The 17,553-nt window shown below is 44.6% G+C and overlaps 1 protein-coding gene across 5 annotated transcripts in view; it reads right to left on the bottom strand.

The window, feature by feature from the left end:
* The window catches only part of mfsd10 (major facilitator superfamily domain containing 10), a 56,606-nt gene that overhangs the window by 25,852 nt on the left and 13,201 nt on the right, over positions 1 to 17,553 (bottom strand). For 4 of the 5 annotated variants that reach the window (XM_043703801.1, XM_043703811.1, XM_043703820.1 and 1 more), the window contains 7 exons: positions 13,302 to 13,398; positions 12,841 to 12,944; positions 10,711 to 10,869; positions 9,721 to 9,909; positions 4,135 to 4,243; positions 2,217 to 2,328; positions 715 to 823 (listed from right to left, as the gene is read on the bottom strand). In XM_043703801.1, the coding sequence (XP_043559736.1) occupies positions 715 to 823; positions 2,217 to 2,328; positions 4,135 to 4,243; positions 9,721 to 9,909; positions 10,711 to 10,869; positions 12,841 to 12,944; positions 13,302 to 13,398 (879 nt within the window). Of the gene's footprint in view, positions 1 to 714; positions 824 to 2,216; positions 2,329 to 4,134; positions 4,244 to 9,720; positions 9,910 to 10,710; positions 10,870 to 12,840; positions 12,945 to 13,301; positions 13,399 to 13,500; positions 13,620 to 17,553 lie in introns of those variants that run through there. The other variant, XM_043703829.1, reaches the window with a different exon arrangement.

Here is a 17,553-nt window from a genome sequence, read left to right as displayed (position 1 = left end):
TCCTCCCTGACCTATCACCTTCATCCCCTCCCCCACTCACCCATTGTACTCTATGCTACTTTCTCCCCATCCCCACCCCCACCCTCCTCTAGCTTATCTCTCCACGCTTCAGGCTCTCTGCCTGTATTCCTGATGAAGGGCTTTTGCCCAAAACGTTGATTTTCCTGCTCCTCGGATGCTGCCTGAACTGCTGTGCTTTTCCAGCAGCACTCTAATCTAGACTCTGATTTCCAGCATTTGCAGTCTTCATTTTTACCCTGTCCCCTGGTCCTTAGCTAATGCAAACAGTTTTTTTTGGTCCACCTTATAACTTCCCAGAATCTTCTTTGCTCCAAGAAGAACAATAACATGGTTAAAAACTCCCATCACTGGGATCATTCTGATAAATCTCCACAAACACTCTGACCAAGTGTCTACAGCCAATACTCACAGACCTGCCTCAGATCGACAGTATTGTCTTTGAAAAAAAGCGAGGAATACTTCCATTCCCAACCTTCTCCCTCCATCCCGTGCTTTCCATCTTCCCTCCCTCTCACCTCCATCCTCCTACTGCCCTTTTTTACAAACCATTCACCCCTCCCTTCCCACCTCTCCTTCCAGAACTGCTGACACTTTTCCAAGACCACCATTTGGAGGCAGCTGGAAGAACAGGCACAGTTGCCTGAAACCAGTCCTCCACGGCCTGTGATCTGAGCCCGGCTCTCCATCACCTACCCTCTTCACAGCTTTCACCTCATCGCCAGGCTTGATTCTTCGAGCGTATCCACCCTGGACCAATGCCATTGTAATCCCCACAAAGAAGAACATCTTCCCTTGTTGCATACTGTTTTAAAAAAATAAAGAGCAAAGATGGCAAGGCAGTCAGAGAAATTGTAGCGAATATATTTACTCAGCAGAAAAAGACATGATGAAATAAATGGTCTCCCTACGCACTGAAAGATTCTGTGCATGACACTGGCAAGGTCAGTGTTTATGTTTTGGAGGGCAATTGGGAGTTAAGAACATAAGGACTAGGAACAGGAGTAGACCATTCAGCCTCCTCTGCCCTTTAATACGATCACGGCTAATCTCAGCACAGCCCCCACAGTTCTTCAACCTTTTAGTGATTAAAACTCTGTCCATCTCCCCCTTAAATTTACTCAATGGCCCAGAATCCAGTGCACTCTGGGATAATGAATTCCACAGATTCACAATCGCATTGGTGTGGGACAGGGGTCACCTCTATCCCGAGTGTTACAGTTGCCGAAGGAGGCTATTCGGCCCAACATGCCTGTACTAGTTCTCTAAAGGAACCATTTCCTTATAGTCTTTTCCCCACCTTCTCCCTGCACATTCCCCTCTTTACAATTCACAGTCTGTTTGAATGTTGTGGATTAACCTGCCTCAGTCCCACTCTCAGGCAGTCTGTTCCAAGCCTTCTCTACTTGCTGTAGGAGAAAGGCCATTAATCCTGTCCTAGCAGTTCGAGAATTTGATTTTCAGTTCCAAAGAAAAAGCTTGGAACTAAAAAAAAACCTGCTATCAATTTAAGTCACCTTAAAGCTGTTGGATTTTCAAATATCATTCAGTCCCTTTAGGGAAGGAAACTGCTTTCTGTACCCAATCTGATAAATTGGTGACTCCAGGTTCTCAATAATGTAGCTGTTCCTCACCATCCTTTGAGCCAATCACTTGTATTAAACAGCTGGGGGTCGGTTAGCTCAGTTAGCTGGCCAGCTGGTTTGCAATGCTGACAGCGTGGGTTCAATTCCCTAACCAGTTGAGGTTACCATGGAAGTCTAAACCTCTCCCCTCACCTGAGATGTGGTGACCCACGTTAAACCACCACCAGTTGTCTCTCTGTCTCTAATGAGAGAGCAGCCCTTTAGGACTACGGTGACTTTACTAAATGGCTATTGTCTTAGGCCATGTGCAGATAGAAACATAGACCTCCCATTGATGTTCACAGTCAAAGAATTTTTAAAAATTAATAATTCACAGGTATCCAGTGACTATTGATTAGATAAATTTTAAAACAAAATGCAGTGTGGATCAGAAATGGCTGAACAAGAGTCATGGTCCTTTTGGCCTGTAACTTGAAATCTGGTGATCTTAATGCTGAGCTTTAATCTTTTTCTTGAAAAAAATCTCATGTTTTTGCTTTCTGATCATTTAAATGGTCAAACATTAGCATCAAGGTGTGTGTGAGGTATGGCTGCAAGTGGACCCTTGCTTACCTGTTAAAATGGAAACGTTGGTGAGTGAGAAAACTGAGTGTGTACTCCAGGCCTGAGAACAAGAACAGGTAGAGGAAATACACCAGTCCGAGAACTTTCAATGTCCGCATCCCTGGGAAAAATAAGTAAAAAGATTGCAAGTTCATTTCTCTCTGCAACAGGCATTAGACAGATGTCTTCCCACACATTTTCCTCACATAGGGGAAAGTGAGAGGAAGCCACTCTGACATAACCCAGAGGGATAAGTATTATTTACCTGCTAAGTCATCATTCGGTGACTCAATAGAACAGAACATTACTGCAAGGACTACTCATGGATATTGGTACATGGTGCTGATGTACAAATCAGAAATGATCTTTAAACATAAGATGTAGGTGTTGCTGACTGAGCCAACATTTATTGCCTGTCCCTACTTCCCCTTGAGAAGGTGATAGCGAGCTTCCTTCTTGAATTGCTGCAGTCGGTGTGCTGTAGGTAGACCCACTTTGCTATTAGGGGAAGGACTTCCAGGATTTTGACCCAACAATACAGATGAACTTCCAAGTCAGGATGGTGCGTGTCTTGGTGAGGAACTTACTGGGTGTGGTGTTCCCACGTGCCTGTTGTTCTTATCCATCCAGGTGGTAGAGGTGGTGGGTTTAGAAGGTGCTGTCAGAGCCTCGCTCCTGCGACAGTTCTTTGGGAAAACAGGCTTGAGGGGCTGAATTATTTCCTCCTGTTCCTATGCTCTTTACAATGCAAAGGTCACTGGACTTTTAGTTCACTAGAAACATGAACAATTCAGGATAAAACACAGCTGGAAAGTATCAGGCCCAGTTCTGAATCAGAGTGGGAGCTGATGTACAACAAATGGGCCTTTCCTTCTTCGGTCAGATGCACATGGTGGAATACAGGAAGCTCAGAGGAACAGAGGGATCTTGGTGTGACTGACAACAGATTCCTGAGGCAACAGGACAGGTTAATAGGATGGGTAAGGAGACACACAGGACAATTGATTTTATCAGTTGTGGTACAGATTATAAGAGCAGGGAGATCATGTTGGTGATCGACAGGATTTTGTTGAGGCCACAGCTGGAGTCCTGTGTGCAGTTCTGTCATCACACTACAGGAAGGATGTGATTGAACTGGAGGGGGTGCTGAGAAGGTTGACCAGGATGTTGACTGGGGTGGAGTGGTTTAGCGATGAACACAGGCTGGATAAGCTGTTTTCGTTGGAGCAGACAGGATGAGGGAGGACCTAATAAAGGTCTATAAGGTTGAGGGCATGCATGGGGTGTAAGGAGAGCCGCTTAATTAAAGGGTCAATAATAAGGGGGTGCAATTGTAAAGGTAAGAGGTGGGTGGGTTAGAGGTGATTTGGGGAAATTCTTTCTCCCAGAATGGGGTGGAAATCTGCCTGGGAGAGTAGTTGAGGCAGGAAACTTCACACCTTTATAAAGTACTTAGAAAAGCCACTTGAAATGCCATAAAATTCAGGCTGTAAGTCTTATGTTGAAAAGTGGGGCTGGTGTAGCTTTGATAGTACAGACTCAATGGGCCAAAGGGCCTCTTCAGCACTGTATGGAATTTTTTGTCTGGAATCAACTTGCCAGAATATGCTGGAGTGATTGAAGGGGACAGACTGAAACAGGGGAACAAGCTAAACTCCACATTATCACTGATGATCAGAGGTTGACCAGGGCTGCAGCTACGTCTGACCCTGGCTTCCTGGGCAGGAAGAGCTGAACAAGCTCCATGGTGTCACACGATAGCAAAGAAATCAAAGAAGATAGATTCATCAACGTCGTCACTTTTGAAGCAACGTAGGAGACAGGGCAGCCTATTTGCACACAGGTGGGTCACCAAAAGCGGGATCTGGAGGCAGAACAAAATGGGAAGAAATTCCTCGGGGAATTCCTCGGCTGGAGATTCACGCACCTTCTGGAGAGGGAGAATCGGTCCGTTGTTGGACAGCAGAGAACTTAAGCAGAGCCACCGGGCTGAGGAGGTCGATGGCATTCTGGAACGTGGAGGAGATGGAGGTGACCTGAGTCAGAAAAAGAGAGAACTGGATAACAAACTTCCTATTGCTATCGGTAACCCACATCCTTCAATCAAATCATCCAGCAATTATCACATAAAGATTGTAGAAGAAAGGAAAAAAACTAGAGGGCACAGATTTAAAGCAAAGTTTTGCTTTTAATAACTAGATGGTTATTCAATGCACAGGGTTACAGAGGAAAGGCAGACTGGATGAGGGTGTTGTGACTTAGTCAGCATTTATTTCCCATCTCAGAGGGCAGTTCAGAATAAACCACATTGCTGTGGGTCTGGAGTCACATGTAGGCCAAACCAGGTAAAGATGGCAGTTTCCGTCCCTAAAGGCCATTAGTGAACCAGATGGGTTTTTCTGACAATCGACAATGGATTCATGGTCATCATTAGACTCTTAAATTCCAGATTTACACTGAATTCTAATCCCAGAGTCTTTTCTGAATTCAAATTACACCATCTGCCATGGTGGGATTTGAATCCAGGACCCCAGACATTACCTGGGTCTCTGAAGGGCTTTTGCCCAAAACATCGATTTCTCTGCTCCTCGGATGCTGCCTGACCTGCTGTGCTTTCCCAACACCACTCTAACCTTGACTCTAATCTCCAGCATCTGCAGTACCCACTTCTGCCTACTTGATTTTAGCCTCTCTGGATTAACAGTCCTATGATCATACCACTGAACTGTAAAAAAAAGCAAGGATAATGCGAGAAAGAAGCTTTTTCATTTAGTGAGTAGTGAGGGCCTGGAATGCTCTGCCTGGAAACATGGTAGAGGCAGTTCAACTGAGGCCTTCAAGAGGGCACTGGATGGTTATTCAATGCACTGGGTTACAGGGAAAAGGCAGGACCGTGGCACCAAGCCATGATGCTTGTTTGGAGAGCTGGTGTAGGCATGATGGGCAGAATGTCCACTTTCTCTACCTGAAGAGCTCCTGCAGAGATGTCCTGGAGCTGAGGTGACTGACCTCCAAAACCATAAACCATCTTCCAATGTGCCAGGTATGCTTCTAACTAGGGCAATTGTGTGGAGACATTAGGCAGTGAATAAGACACTGGATAGACAATTAGATAAACAACAGCAGAGATGGGAATGTAACCTAGGATTATCCGAACTGCACCACAGGGAACCTCCAATCCTCAAACCCTGCTGACACATACTATGAGGCTGAGATAAAACAGCTCAACTCCTGTTTGGAATTCTTCCCGTCCTTTGTGGGACTGAGGGTCTTTCAGTAACTGTCTGTCCCAGAGATGTTGGTGTTACTGACGAGATAACCAGGCATCACCCACTTGGGGTCAGCCACGGCAGATGGCAAAATTTGTATTCAATAAAAGTCTGGAATTAAATGATGACCATGAATCCACTCTGGATTGCTAGAAAAATCCATCTGGTTCACTAATGTCCTTTGGGAAAGGAAATCTGCTATCCTTACCTGGTCTGATCTCTGTGTGATTCCAGATCCACAGCAATATAATTGCCCTCTGAAATAGCCACTCAGTTGCTACAAAGTTTCAAGAAACTGGACAGACCATTGGGCATTGACCTAGATACTGGAAAAGATAATGGCAGAAACAGCTCTGTCAACCCTACAGAGTCTTCCTCACTAACACATCTGGGCCCTAGTGCCAAAATTGGGAGGGCTGTCTCACAGACTAGTCAAGCAACAGCCTGACATAGTCATACTCATGGTATCATACCTCACAGACACTATTCCAGACACACCATCACCATCCTTGTATCTGTCCTGTCCCAGCAGCAGGGGAAACCCAGCAAAGGTGGCATCAAAGTGGGACACAGTCAGGAAGCAATTGCTCTGGGAGTCCTCAACATTGACTCTGGACACCATTGAGTCTCAAGGGAAAGGAAACCTCCTATTGATTACCACATACCGTCCTCCCTCAGCTGATGAATCGGTACTCTTCCATGTTGAACAACACTTGGAGGAAGCACTGAGGATGGCAATGGTACAAAATTTGGGGGACTACAATGTCCACCACCAAGAGCAGCTCAGCACAGCACTACTGATCGAGCTGGTCAGGTCCTAAAGGACATAGCTGCTAGACTGGGCCTGTGGAAGGTGGTGTGGGAATCAACAAGAGACAAAAACATATTTGACCTCATCCTTAGCAATCTGCCATCTGCAGATGCACTTGTCCATGACAGTATCGGTAAGAGTGACCACTGGATAGTCCTTGTGGACAGAGGTCCCACTTTCACATTGAGAACAACCTCCATTGTGTTGTGTGGCACTATCACCGTGCTAAATGGGTCAAGCTTCAAACTGATCTAGCAACACAAGACTGGGCATTCATGAGGTGCTGTGGGCTATCTACAGCAGCAGAACTGTACTCCAGCACAATCTGTAATCTCATGCTCAGCATATTTCCCACTCAACCATTACCATCAAGCCAGGGGATCAACCCTGGTTCAATGGAGAGTGCAGGAGGGCATGCCAGAAGCAGCAGTAGGCATACCTGAAGATGCGGTGCCAACCTGGTGAAGCCACCAAACAGGACTACTTGTGTGCCAAACGGCGTAAATAGTAAGTGATAGACAGAGCTAAGCGATCCCACAACCAATGGATCAGATCTAATCTCTGCAGTCCTGCCACATCCATTTGTGAATGGTGGTGGACAATAAGTAACTCACTGGAGGAGCCGGCTCCTCAAATATCCCCACCCTCAATGATGAAACAGCCCAACACATTAGTGCAAAAAATAAGGCTGAAGCATTTTCAGCAGTCTTCAGCCAGAAGTGCTGAGTGGATGATCCACCTTGGCCTCCTCCAGTGGTCCACAGCATCACAGATACAACTCTTCAGCCAACTCAATTCACACCACGTGATATCAAGAAACATTTGGAGGCACAGGATACTACAATGGCCTGACAACATTCCGCCATAGTGCTTAAGACTTGTGCTCCAGAACTTGCTGCTCCCTAGCCAAGCTGTTCCAGTACAGTTAAAACACTGGCAACAATGTGGAAAATTGCCCAGGTATGTCTTGTATGTGAAACAGCAGGACACACCCAACACAACCAATTAACCACCCTATAAATCTACTCTCAATCATCAGTAAAGTGATGGAAGGTGTCATCAACAGTGCTGTCAAGCAGCACCTGCTCAGCAATAACCTGCTCAGCGACGCCCAGTTTGTGTTCCACCACAGCCACCCAGCTCCTGGTCTCATTACAGCCTTGGTTCAAACATGGACAAAAGAGCTGAATTCCAGAGGGGAGGGGAGAGTGACAGTCCTTGACATCAAGGCCACATTTGACCAAGTGTGGCATCAAGGAACCCGAACAAAACTGAATCAATGAGGAAAACTCTCCACAGATTGAAGTCATACCTGGCACATAGGAAGATGGCTGTAGTTATTGGAGATCATTCATCTCAGACCCAGGACATGTCTGCAGAAGTTCCTCAGGATAGTGTCCTAGGCCAAACCATCTTCAGCTGTTTCATCAATGACCTTCCCTCCACCATAAGGTCAGAAATGGGGATGTTTGCCAATGATTGCACAACGTTCAATAACATCTACAACTCCTCAGATACTGAAGCAGTCCATGGTGAAATGCATCAAGTCTTGGACAGTATCCAGGCTTGAGCTGACAAGTGGCAAGTAACATTTGTGCTACACAAATGCCAGGCAATGACCAACACCAGTAAGAGACCATCTAACCACTTGATACTCAACAGTGTTACCATCGGTGAATCCTACTATCCTGGATGCTATCATTGATCAGAAACTCAACTGGACTCACCACATCAACACAATGGCTACAAGAGAAGGTCAGAGGCTAGGAATACTGCAGTGAGTAATTCACCTCCTGAGTCAAAATCCTGGAATTCCCTTCCTAAAGGCATTGTGGGTCTACTTTCAGCACATGGACTGCAGCGGTTCAAGAAGGAGCCCACCACCTCCTCCTTAACTAATGGTGGTCAATAAGTGCTGACCCAGCCAGTGACACCCAGGTCCGGCAAGTGAATAAAAAAAAGTGAGCTGCTTTCTCAAACTACTGAGGAGCTGTATCCAGAAGGTTCTTCCACAGGGTTGTTGGGAAATGAGTTCTAGGGCTTTGATCCAGCAATGAATACAGAAAGGTTGGTTATGGCTCCAAGCTGGGATACTATTGTGAAATTTGGGAATTTCCTGCCTTGTGAGAGCAGGATTCAGAACATTTGGATGTTGTCAGTAACTACTGTGTGCAAATCAACTTCAGATGATGGGTAAGCCGCTCCAGAACAAAGCTCACTGAGGAAAACTGAAGAGGGTCCCAGGTTTGAGACACAGTCAGGGTGAAACAGTTTGTTAATGTGAACAGTCAATGGAAACCTGAATGCCCGCCGGCAGAATGAGACTCTGCTGAAGACTGACAAACATTGCAATGTTTTCAAACACTGCATTGTGGTGATTCATGTTACAGTGGGTCACTGCGACACTGCTGAAAACATGGTGGAATAAGGGCTTCGGTAACTAACTGTAACACATCTGATGGAGGATGGAGCAATAATTGTTTGCATTGTACAGGAACATTTAACAAGTTGATGAGAGATCGCAGCCAGCTTTCCAAAGCTGCACATATTCTTCCAATTCTCCCTATACAACAATCAGGAAAAGGAGCTGGGGTTATTTTGCGTGATCTCAAAGCACTTTACAGCTAATGAACACTTTCTGGAGTGTCGTTGCTGTTGTAAAACAACAAACCAGATTGTATGAAAACCCCACCCTTTCTGGTCTCTGTGATGTTGGTTGAGGGGGGAGTGTTGGCTGACACACCATGAAGGACTCACCCACTCTTCTTCCAAGTCAGACCGTGGGATCTTTTGTGTGGCAGACTGGGCTTCATTTTAACACCTGATTTATTAGAGGGCACCTCTGATAGTGCAGCACTCCTGTGTCTGTCTGGATTTTGTGCTCGATTCTCTAGAGAGGTGACTTGAATTCACAACCTCCTGATCCTGAGGTGAATATGCCACACACTGAGTCAGAGCTAGCTCTGCGAGAAAAGCCATTGGAAATACACACAGGACACAGAGCGCGAGGTGGCTGACTTGACCAAAACTTTCCATTCAAACACCCACATCCATATTGCCACCGCCGATAACCCCCAACTCCTCCCATACACACACTGAGATACACACACACGCACACGCACCAATACAGACACACACAACCAATACATAGGCATAGGCACACACACACTCAGAAACACACATACACACCAATACATAGACACATACACGTTCAGAAACACATACACCCGCTCAGAAAAAAACACACACACATCAATTCACAGACACATACACATGCTCAGACACACACAAAAAGACAGACACACACATTTACATTTACACATTCTCACATGTGTGCATCACCCTCAGTTTATGCCATGATCCACATTCCCTCACACTCGCCCTGAGCTGGTAGCCAAAGGCCAAGCAGAGGAAAGACTAGCTTCTCCCTTACCCGCTTCTCTCTGGGGAGGGTCTCTGGGAGGAAGAGGAAGATGAAGACCAGGTCTGACACCGCAAATACCAAGGCAAGCTGTGCTGTCTGCAAAAAGAAACTGCCATCCTTTCCAGTGCTTGACGCAAAGTATGCTCCAATCATAGGCCCAATCGTGAAACCGAGTGAAAACGCGACACCAATCATTGCCTGCAGAATGGGAGAGAAGGGCAGAAACAGTAACTACCAGGGATTAGGCCAGACAATTCATTGTGCAGCCAATGTGTAGCTCGGTAATGGCATTCAGGCCTCTGAGTGCGAGTGTTATAAGTTCGATTCCACTCTGCAGTGTGAAATCAAGATTTGACAGTTCACAACAGGACTAAGAGAGTGCTATACTGTCAGATGTTCTGTCAGTGAAAATTTAAACAGAGGCCCCAATTCTTCTCACAGATGGAAGACAAAGATCCTGATTCAGATCACCTTGAGGGGTTGAATGGTCTATTTTGTTATTTTCTTACATCATTTCCAGACCCCTGGAAAAATTAGTCAATCAACATCACATTAGCAAATCTGTGGTTTGGATCAAAATCCTGGAATTCCCTAAGGGCATTGTGGGTCTACCTACAGCACACGGACTGCCCCTATTCAAGGAGACACCTCACCACCACCTTCTCAAGGAGCAACTAAGGACGGGCAATAAATGATGGCCCAGCCAGTGAAGTTTATCATCACACATTCCTCAGGACTGAAATCAAAAAAACAATTTTAGCAAGGAAACAACAATTTATACAGCATGAGGAGAGGATATGGATGAATTTAATCAGTTGTCAGATTGTCAATGAATGTTGCATCACCATGCCAACCAATCAACACCCTTATCTCTTACTGTATAAATAGCTCATACATTTCAGAATTTGGTTTTCTTGCATTCTATTCCTGAAGAGTACCAACTTTATGCCTCTTTTTAACAATCCACATGTTGAAACTTATTTCTAAATTAGCTCTTACCATGCCCTTGCTGCGGGCCCGTGGAGATGGGAGATCTGCAATGATGGCGGTTGACAGGCTGACATTCCCTTTACTAATCCCTCCAACAATTCTAGACAGGAGGAAAATCCCAAAGTTCTGGGAGAGAGCCCACAGAGCGTAGGAAGCAATCAGCCCAGCCTGGCAAGTGGGAAACACAAAAGCAGAACCGTTAGAGAAAAGAAATTCCCAATTTTTTTTGTTGGCCACTCGGTAACCTCTGCCTCTGTGCAAACACATGGGGAAAACACACCAACTTCAGCCACCCCCACAGGTCACCCATTTGGTACAATCCTCCAGCCCTTCATCATTACTGGGTCAACACTAAGTTAGGGGATTATTGGAGGTGAATCGTCCATGTGAGGAACTCTTTTACCATGTGAGGTGAGTTTGGACGGCATGGTGGCTCAGTGGTTAGCACTGCTGCCTCACAGCAACAGGGACCTGGGTTTGGTTCCAGACTTGGGCAACTGTCTGGGTGGAGTTTGCACATTCTCCCAGTGTCTGCAGAGGTTTCCTCCGGGTGCTCCGGTTTCTTCCGACAGTCCATAAATGTGCAGCTTAGGTGAATTGGCTAACCTAAAGTGCCTATCATATTCAGTGATGTGCAGGTGAAGTGCATTAGTCAGTGGTAAATGTAGAGTAATAGGGTAGGAGAACGGGTCTGGGTGGGTTACTCTTCAGAAGGTCGGTGAGGACTTGCTGGGCTGAAGGACCTATTCCCACACTGTAGGGATTCTATTCTTTCAAACAGCCAGATGGGCTGAATGGCTTCTTTCAATGCTGTAAAACCTGAGCCTAAGCTCCTGTGATTCAGTAGAACCGTAGTGGTGCCAAGGACACTGCTGTACCAATCTCTTTCTTACGGTAACCATGGGCAGGAAACAAATGTCAGTCTCTCCAGAATCAAAAGTAAAATAAAAGTGGGTAGCAGCCCCATAAAAGACATTAAGTGAACTAATCTAGAGTAAAGGTAACCTTAAACATTCATTCCCTCCAGCACTGACCCTCAGCAGCAGTCTATGCCACTTGGAAAATGCACCAAGTCTCCTTAGACAGCACTTTCTAAACTATTGAACACGACCATCTAGAAGGGCAAGGGCAGCAGGTACATGAGAACACCACCACCTGCAAGTTCCCCTCCAAGCCACTCACCATCCTGACTTGGAAATATGTTGCTTCAGTATCATTGGGTCAAAATCCTGGGAATTCCCTCCCTCATGGCATAGCGGGTCAACCCACAGCAGGTGGACTGCAGAGGTTCAAGATGGCAGCTCACCCCCACTTTCCCAAAGGGCAATTAGGAATGCTGGCCCATCCAATGATGCCAAGATCCCACGAATGAATAAAAATAAAGCACTTTACAATCAATGGTGTTAAACTGGGGAAAGGTGACCTCCCTTTCTGTCTCCTGATACGATGGCAAGGGGCTCTGGTCTGGATATATCAAAGTGACAAGTAGGAAAATATAAAAACATTCTTTGGAGTGAACCTTGATTCCATGATAGCAATCTCACCTCTGAACCAGAAAGGTAGGGGTTCACATCTGGGGAGGTGGTGACATAGTGGCAATGCCACTGGAGTAGTAACCCAGAGACCCAGCCTAACATTCTCAGGATATGGGATCGAAACCCAGCCGGGCAGCTGAGGAAATCTGGAATTCAATGAACAAAGCTGACCTAATGTGACCAGGTATTGTCAACTGCTGTGCAAATCTGGTTCACTAATGTTCTTCAGGAAAGGAAATCTGCCTTCCTTACCCGGTCTGGCCTACATGTGACTCCAGGCCCACTGTCATGTGGTTGACTCTGAAATGGTCTCGAGAACCAATCGGACAACTAGGGATGGGCAACAATTGCCACCCTTGCCATTGCCACATTTCACACAGGAAATCAATAGAACATCTCGTTCCAAACAGTTCCACTGAATGGAGGTGAGAGTTCCACACTCTGAACACTAAGCTGATACTCAGAGGGTGTTCTTGTCTAATGAGCTGCCCCAGCCTCCCATATCACAACAGCCCAGATCAGCAGGAGACCAGAGTTCCAGTCTATAAGCACCAAGTTCTTCTCCAGCAGGGCGCTCGATTCCGATGTCACAGACTCTACCTACCGTGGTCAGCATCATCAACGGTCGTCGGCCAAAATGATCAGAGGCAGCACCAGTCACAGGGGACACAAGGAACTGCAGCACAGAGAACATGGATCCAATGAGCCCTGGATCGATACAGACAGAAAGGGAAAGCAATGAGCAGTGAGTCAACCTGAAGAAGGGCTTATGCCCGAAACGTCGATTCTGCTGCTCCTTGGATGCTGCCTGACCTGCTGCGCTTTTCCAGCAACATATTTTTCAACCTGCTTTAATGCCAACAATCCTATATCAAAGCCTCAAACATATTTCAGGTCAAGTGAATATCCATTTAGTAAATTACTCCCTGCAGGATTGTGATATACAACTGTTACAGCTGAATACACACTGTGAAGTACACGCATTATGCTACACTACATTCATGTTTACAATGCAATAACTCATTAAACAACATTGCTTCCTTTAACCGAGTAAAATATTCTCACCCCCAAAGAGGACGCTGTTATATTTTCTTACACTGGGAACCCCGATCATATCAGCAAACCAGGCCACAGAATGCTGCAAGGATTGATAAATACCATCCTGTTGATAAAAGGCACAGAGAGTCAGAGTAGAACGAGGAATAATCTGTTCAAAATCTTAAGTCAGCATTGCACTTTGTGTTAAAAAAGTTGCAAGACATACTTTTGTCCCTTGTTTTTGAAGGCTTGTTCCCTTTGCTCACATTAGTAATGGAAACTGCCCACGTAAACATGTCACATTGTAGTTACACCTTCCACTCAGTGGTGGCGCTGAAAACCTCAGTCTTGCATCTCCATTATTTTCCATTTAATGATGAATAGTAAAAAACCTAAGCATTAATTTAAAAATAAAAAAAATGCCTTATGAATGATGACTGAATTATGCTTGGGTGCTCCTGTCTGTTTGAGCTCAGCCCCTCTATACAAGTTGGAAAATGAATTTGATCTTAAAGCACGTTGTGCAACTCCATAGGAGTTTGCTGAGTAATACATACCATTAGCAGTAACAATGTCTTCTAAGCTGAGACACTGGCTTGGCAAGGTTATCCACAGATGAAGGAAGAATGTGCATTTATGTGTCGCCTTTCATAACTTCAGCACATCCCACAGTGCTTTAGGGCTGAAAGTTTGGACACCATTGTAACATGGTAGTCAATGCATGCACAACAAGATCCCACAATCAGTGATGTGATAATGACCAGATCAGTGATGTTCGTAAAGGTTGAATATCAACCAGGACAACAGGGCTAGTTCTCCTGTTCTCCACTGAACACTACAAAGGAATCCTTGCCTCAAGAGTGCTCCCCCTCCACCAGATTGTCAGCACAGATTGTGTGCCTTGTAGGGGGTACATGTATACCCCCAAATTTACACCCAGAATTAAAGAGTTAAATTATGGTTTTGCATCAACTTGGGTCATATTCCCCAAACATTTGAAGCGTGAGGGGTGATCTAAATTCAGTCTTCAAAATGTTAAAATGACTGATTATGTATTTTGTGACAAAGTATTTCATGAGGTGACAGGATTTTGGAATGAGGAGGACTTTTGAGTTAGACGGAGGTCAGGAATTTTTTTCACAAAGAAACTCAAACATTCTGACTATGGGGTGGGGGTAGTCAATTGAAACTTCCAATGTGGAATTAATAGATTTGTGCGAGATAAGGATTTTTTTTATTCATTCATGGGATGAGGATGTTGCTGGCTAGGCCAGCATTTATTGTACAGAGGGCAGTTTAACAGTCAACCACATTGCTGTGAGTCTGGAGTCATGAGTAGGCCAGACCAGGTAAGGTCAGCAGATTTCCTCCCCTAAAGGACATTAGTGAACCAGATGGGTTTTTCCAACAATCATGGTTAATCATTAAACTCTCAATTCCAGACTTTCTTTAAGTGAATTCAAATTTCACCATCTGCTATGACGGGATTCAAACCTGGGACCCCAGGGCATTATCCATGTCTCTGGATTAATAGTCCAGCTATAATACCAATAGGCCATTGCCTCCCCTTCAGTTGATCCAGATCAAATGTGTAAATCTTGTCTCGGTGTACAGATCACCCTTAATAGAAAGAAATGGGACAGAAAAGGCTTGTGGGGCTGAATATCCTCAATAACCTGGAAAAGAAGCCTCCTCAGTAACTGCCTTGCTGTATCTGTACTGCTGAGCTGCAAGTGGGTGTCTGAAATAAGATACATTCCCCAACATTGCCATCCCCCCATCTGATCAACATCACACTCGCAAACAAATAGCAGACATGGTGCGAGTACCAGGAAGTCTCAGCTCAGCTCTTTCACAAAGGTCATCGTACAAAACAGAGGAACGCAGAGTAGCTGTGGAGCTGCTGTACACCTCCCAGCTTTTCCTTGGCAAGAAACACAGTTTACTCATCTCTCCCCAGAGTCTGTCCCCACCCCCAGCTGGTCATGAATATGACTCAGCTGCTTTCTGGCAAGATTTCCATAACACTCACAGGCTTTCATACGAGGTCAAAGCAGCCAGCAGGAGAGGGGAGTGGAATCTCAGAAGAAAATCTCAAACATGAAGGCCTCAAAACTCTTAGAGACTGCACAGACATTGGCAGGGCTATATGTAATATTTTGTGAATTCAGGATAGGCCAAAGGACTTCAATTAGGTTTTAAAGGCAAGCTGTGCTATCTCGATTCCTTAACTGACTGAACTCTTTCTGAAGGTTATGGGATAAAAGCCAATTTCTGGCTTGACTCCATCACCCACTGAGGGAATGCTGCACATTTGGAGGATTTGTTTATAAACGAGAAGTTAATTTGAGTCTAAGGTGGTCGAAAATGCTATTTTACAATGGTGATTTCAAAGATAGATTAGTGTTTGTCCCTGAGGCCCTGTTCATTATTAATCACTCAATTATTAAAGCAGTCTGCCCTGGTTTGTATCATTTTTGTGGAATCTAGCTGTGAACAAATAGTCTGTCTTACTTCTTACATTGCAAAAGGGACTACATTTCAAAACAAAAACTCATCCAGCTGTAACAAGAAAGAAAAACACGACAGGAAAGATACTCCATGCGTGGTTAACTAAAATAAATTGAAGAAAAAGTCACATAATTGTGCAAAAATTGGTGGCAGAAGAGTGACAGACAGTAAAGAATGACTAAAAGATTAAAAGGAGAAAAAAATTAGAGTACAAGACAAAGCTAACTAAAAACATTAAACAGATAGTTAGAGTTTCTAAAGATAATTAAAAAGAATTAACAAACATTCTATAGAAAGTGAATCTGTAGAATTAATAATGGAAAATAGCAAGATGGCAAATGGATTGAACAGATAGTTTGCATAAGTTGTCACCATGGAGGATGCAAGAAATCGCCAGGAAATAGCAAGGAGGAAGAAACTCAAGAAAATTACAAACACCAGGGCAGTGGTACTGAGGGAGTTGTTCGAGCTTTGGGCTGACATGTGTCTGGGTCCTGATGAATTTCAACAATGGCTACTGAGATAGCTGATGCATTGATTTTAATTTTAGATTTGCAAATGGTCCCATTAGCTTGCAAAATAGTGAATGTAACCCTTTTGTTCAAATAGAGAGGATCACAAATAGCAGGAAACTACAGATAGTTAGCATAACATCTGTCCTAAAGAAAGTAGAAGTCAATATTAAATATGTTGTAGTAGGACACTTAGGTAATCAGGCAGAGTTGACATGGTTCTGTGAAAGGGAAATTATGTTTAACCAAGTTATCAGTGTTATTTGAACAAGTGAAAAGGGTTGTGGATAAAGGGAAACCAGTGGATTTATTATACTTAGATTTCCTGAAGGTGCCACTGTTGCAGAAAAACAATTGGTGTAGGAGATAAAATATTGGTGTGGATAGAAGATTGGCTGGCTAATAGGAAGTAGAGAGTAGGAATAAATAGATAATTTTCTTGTTGGCAAGGAGTATTGAATGATGTGCCACAGGGACAGTGCTGAAGCCTCATCTATTTACAGTTTTGTGGGAGAAGCCACAAAAAAGGAGTCATTGTTTAAAAATGAGGTAACTCAGAGGTGAGGAGAAATTCTTCTCAGAGAATCCTTTGAATTTGGAACTCATTCTCAAAAGGTGGGAGAAACAGTTTCTTTGAATGTTTTTAATGTAGAAGATTTTTGATAAGCAAGGAGGTTAAAGGTTATTGGGGGTGGACCAGAACGTGGAGTAATTTGATGAGATGTGATCTTATTGAACGGAGGATTAGAATCGTGGGGCTGAGTGACCTACTCCTGCTCCAAAGTTATGTGTTTGTAAAGTTGAGAGTCAACTCCATGTAGGCCAGACCAAGTAAGGGTGGCAGATTTCCTTCCCTCAATTAATGAATAAGAAAGGAATTCAACAACTATTATCAATTGTAATAATGGTCACTGTTACTTGCAATGTAATAATAATTGATGGAATTCAAATGATTAGATTTGAACTCAGGTCTCCAGACTATGAACCTGGGTCTCTGGATTACTAGGAGAAAGTGAGGATTGCAGATGCTGGAGATCAAAGCTGAAAATGTGTTGCTGGAAAAGCGCAGCAGGTCAGGCAGCATCCAAGGAGCAGGAGAATCGACGTTTCGGGCATGAGCCCTTCTTCAGGAATGAGGAAAGTGTGCCAAGCAGGCTAAGATAAAAGGTCGGGAGGAGGGACTTGGGGGAGGGGCGTTGGAAATACGATACGTGGAAGGAGGTCAAGGTGAGGGTGATAGGCCGGAGTCGGGGTGG

The sequence above is a fragment of the Chiloscyllium plagiosum genome, chromosome 2, assembly GCF_004010195.1.
Source record: "Chiloscyllium plagiosum isolate BGI_BamShark_2017 chromosome 2, ASM401019v2, whole genome shotgun sequence".
Lineage (NCBI taxonomy): Eukaryota > Metazoa > Chordata > Chondrichthyes > Orectolobiformes > Hemiscylliidae > Chiloscyllium > Chiloscyllium plagiosum.
This window is presented reverse-complemented; position numbering and strand designations above follow the sequence as displayed.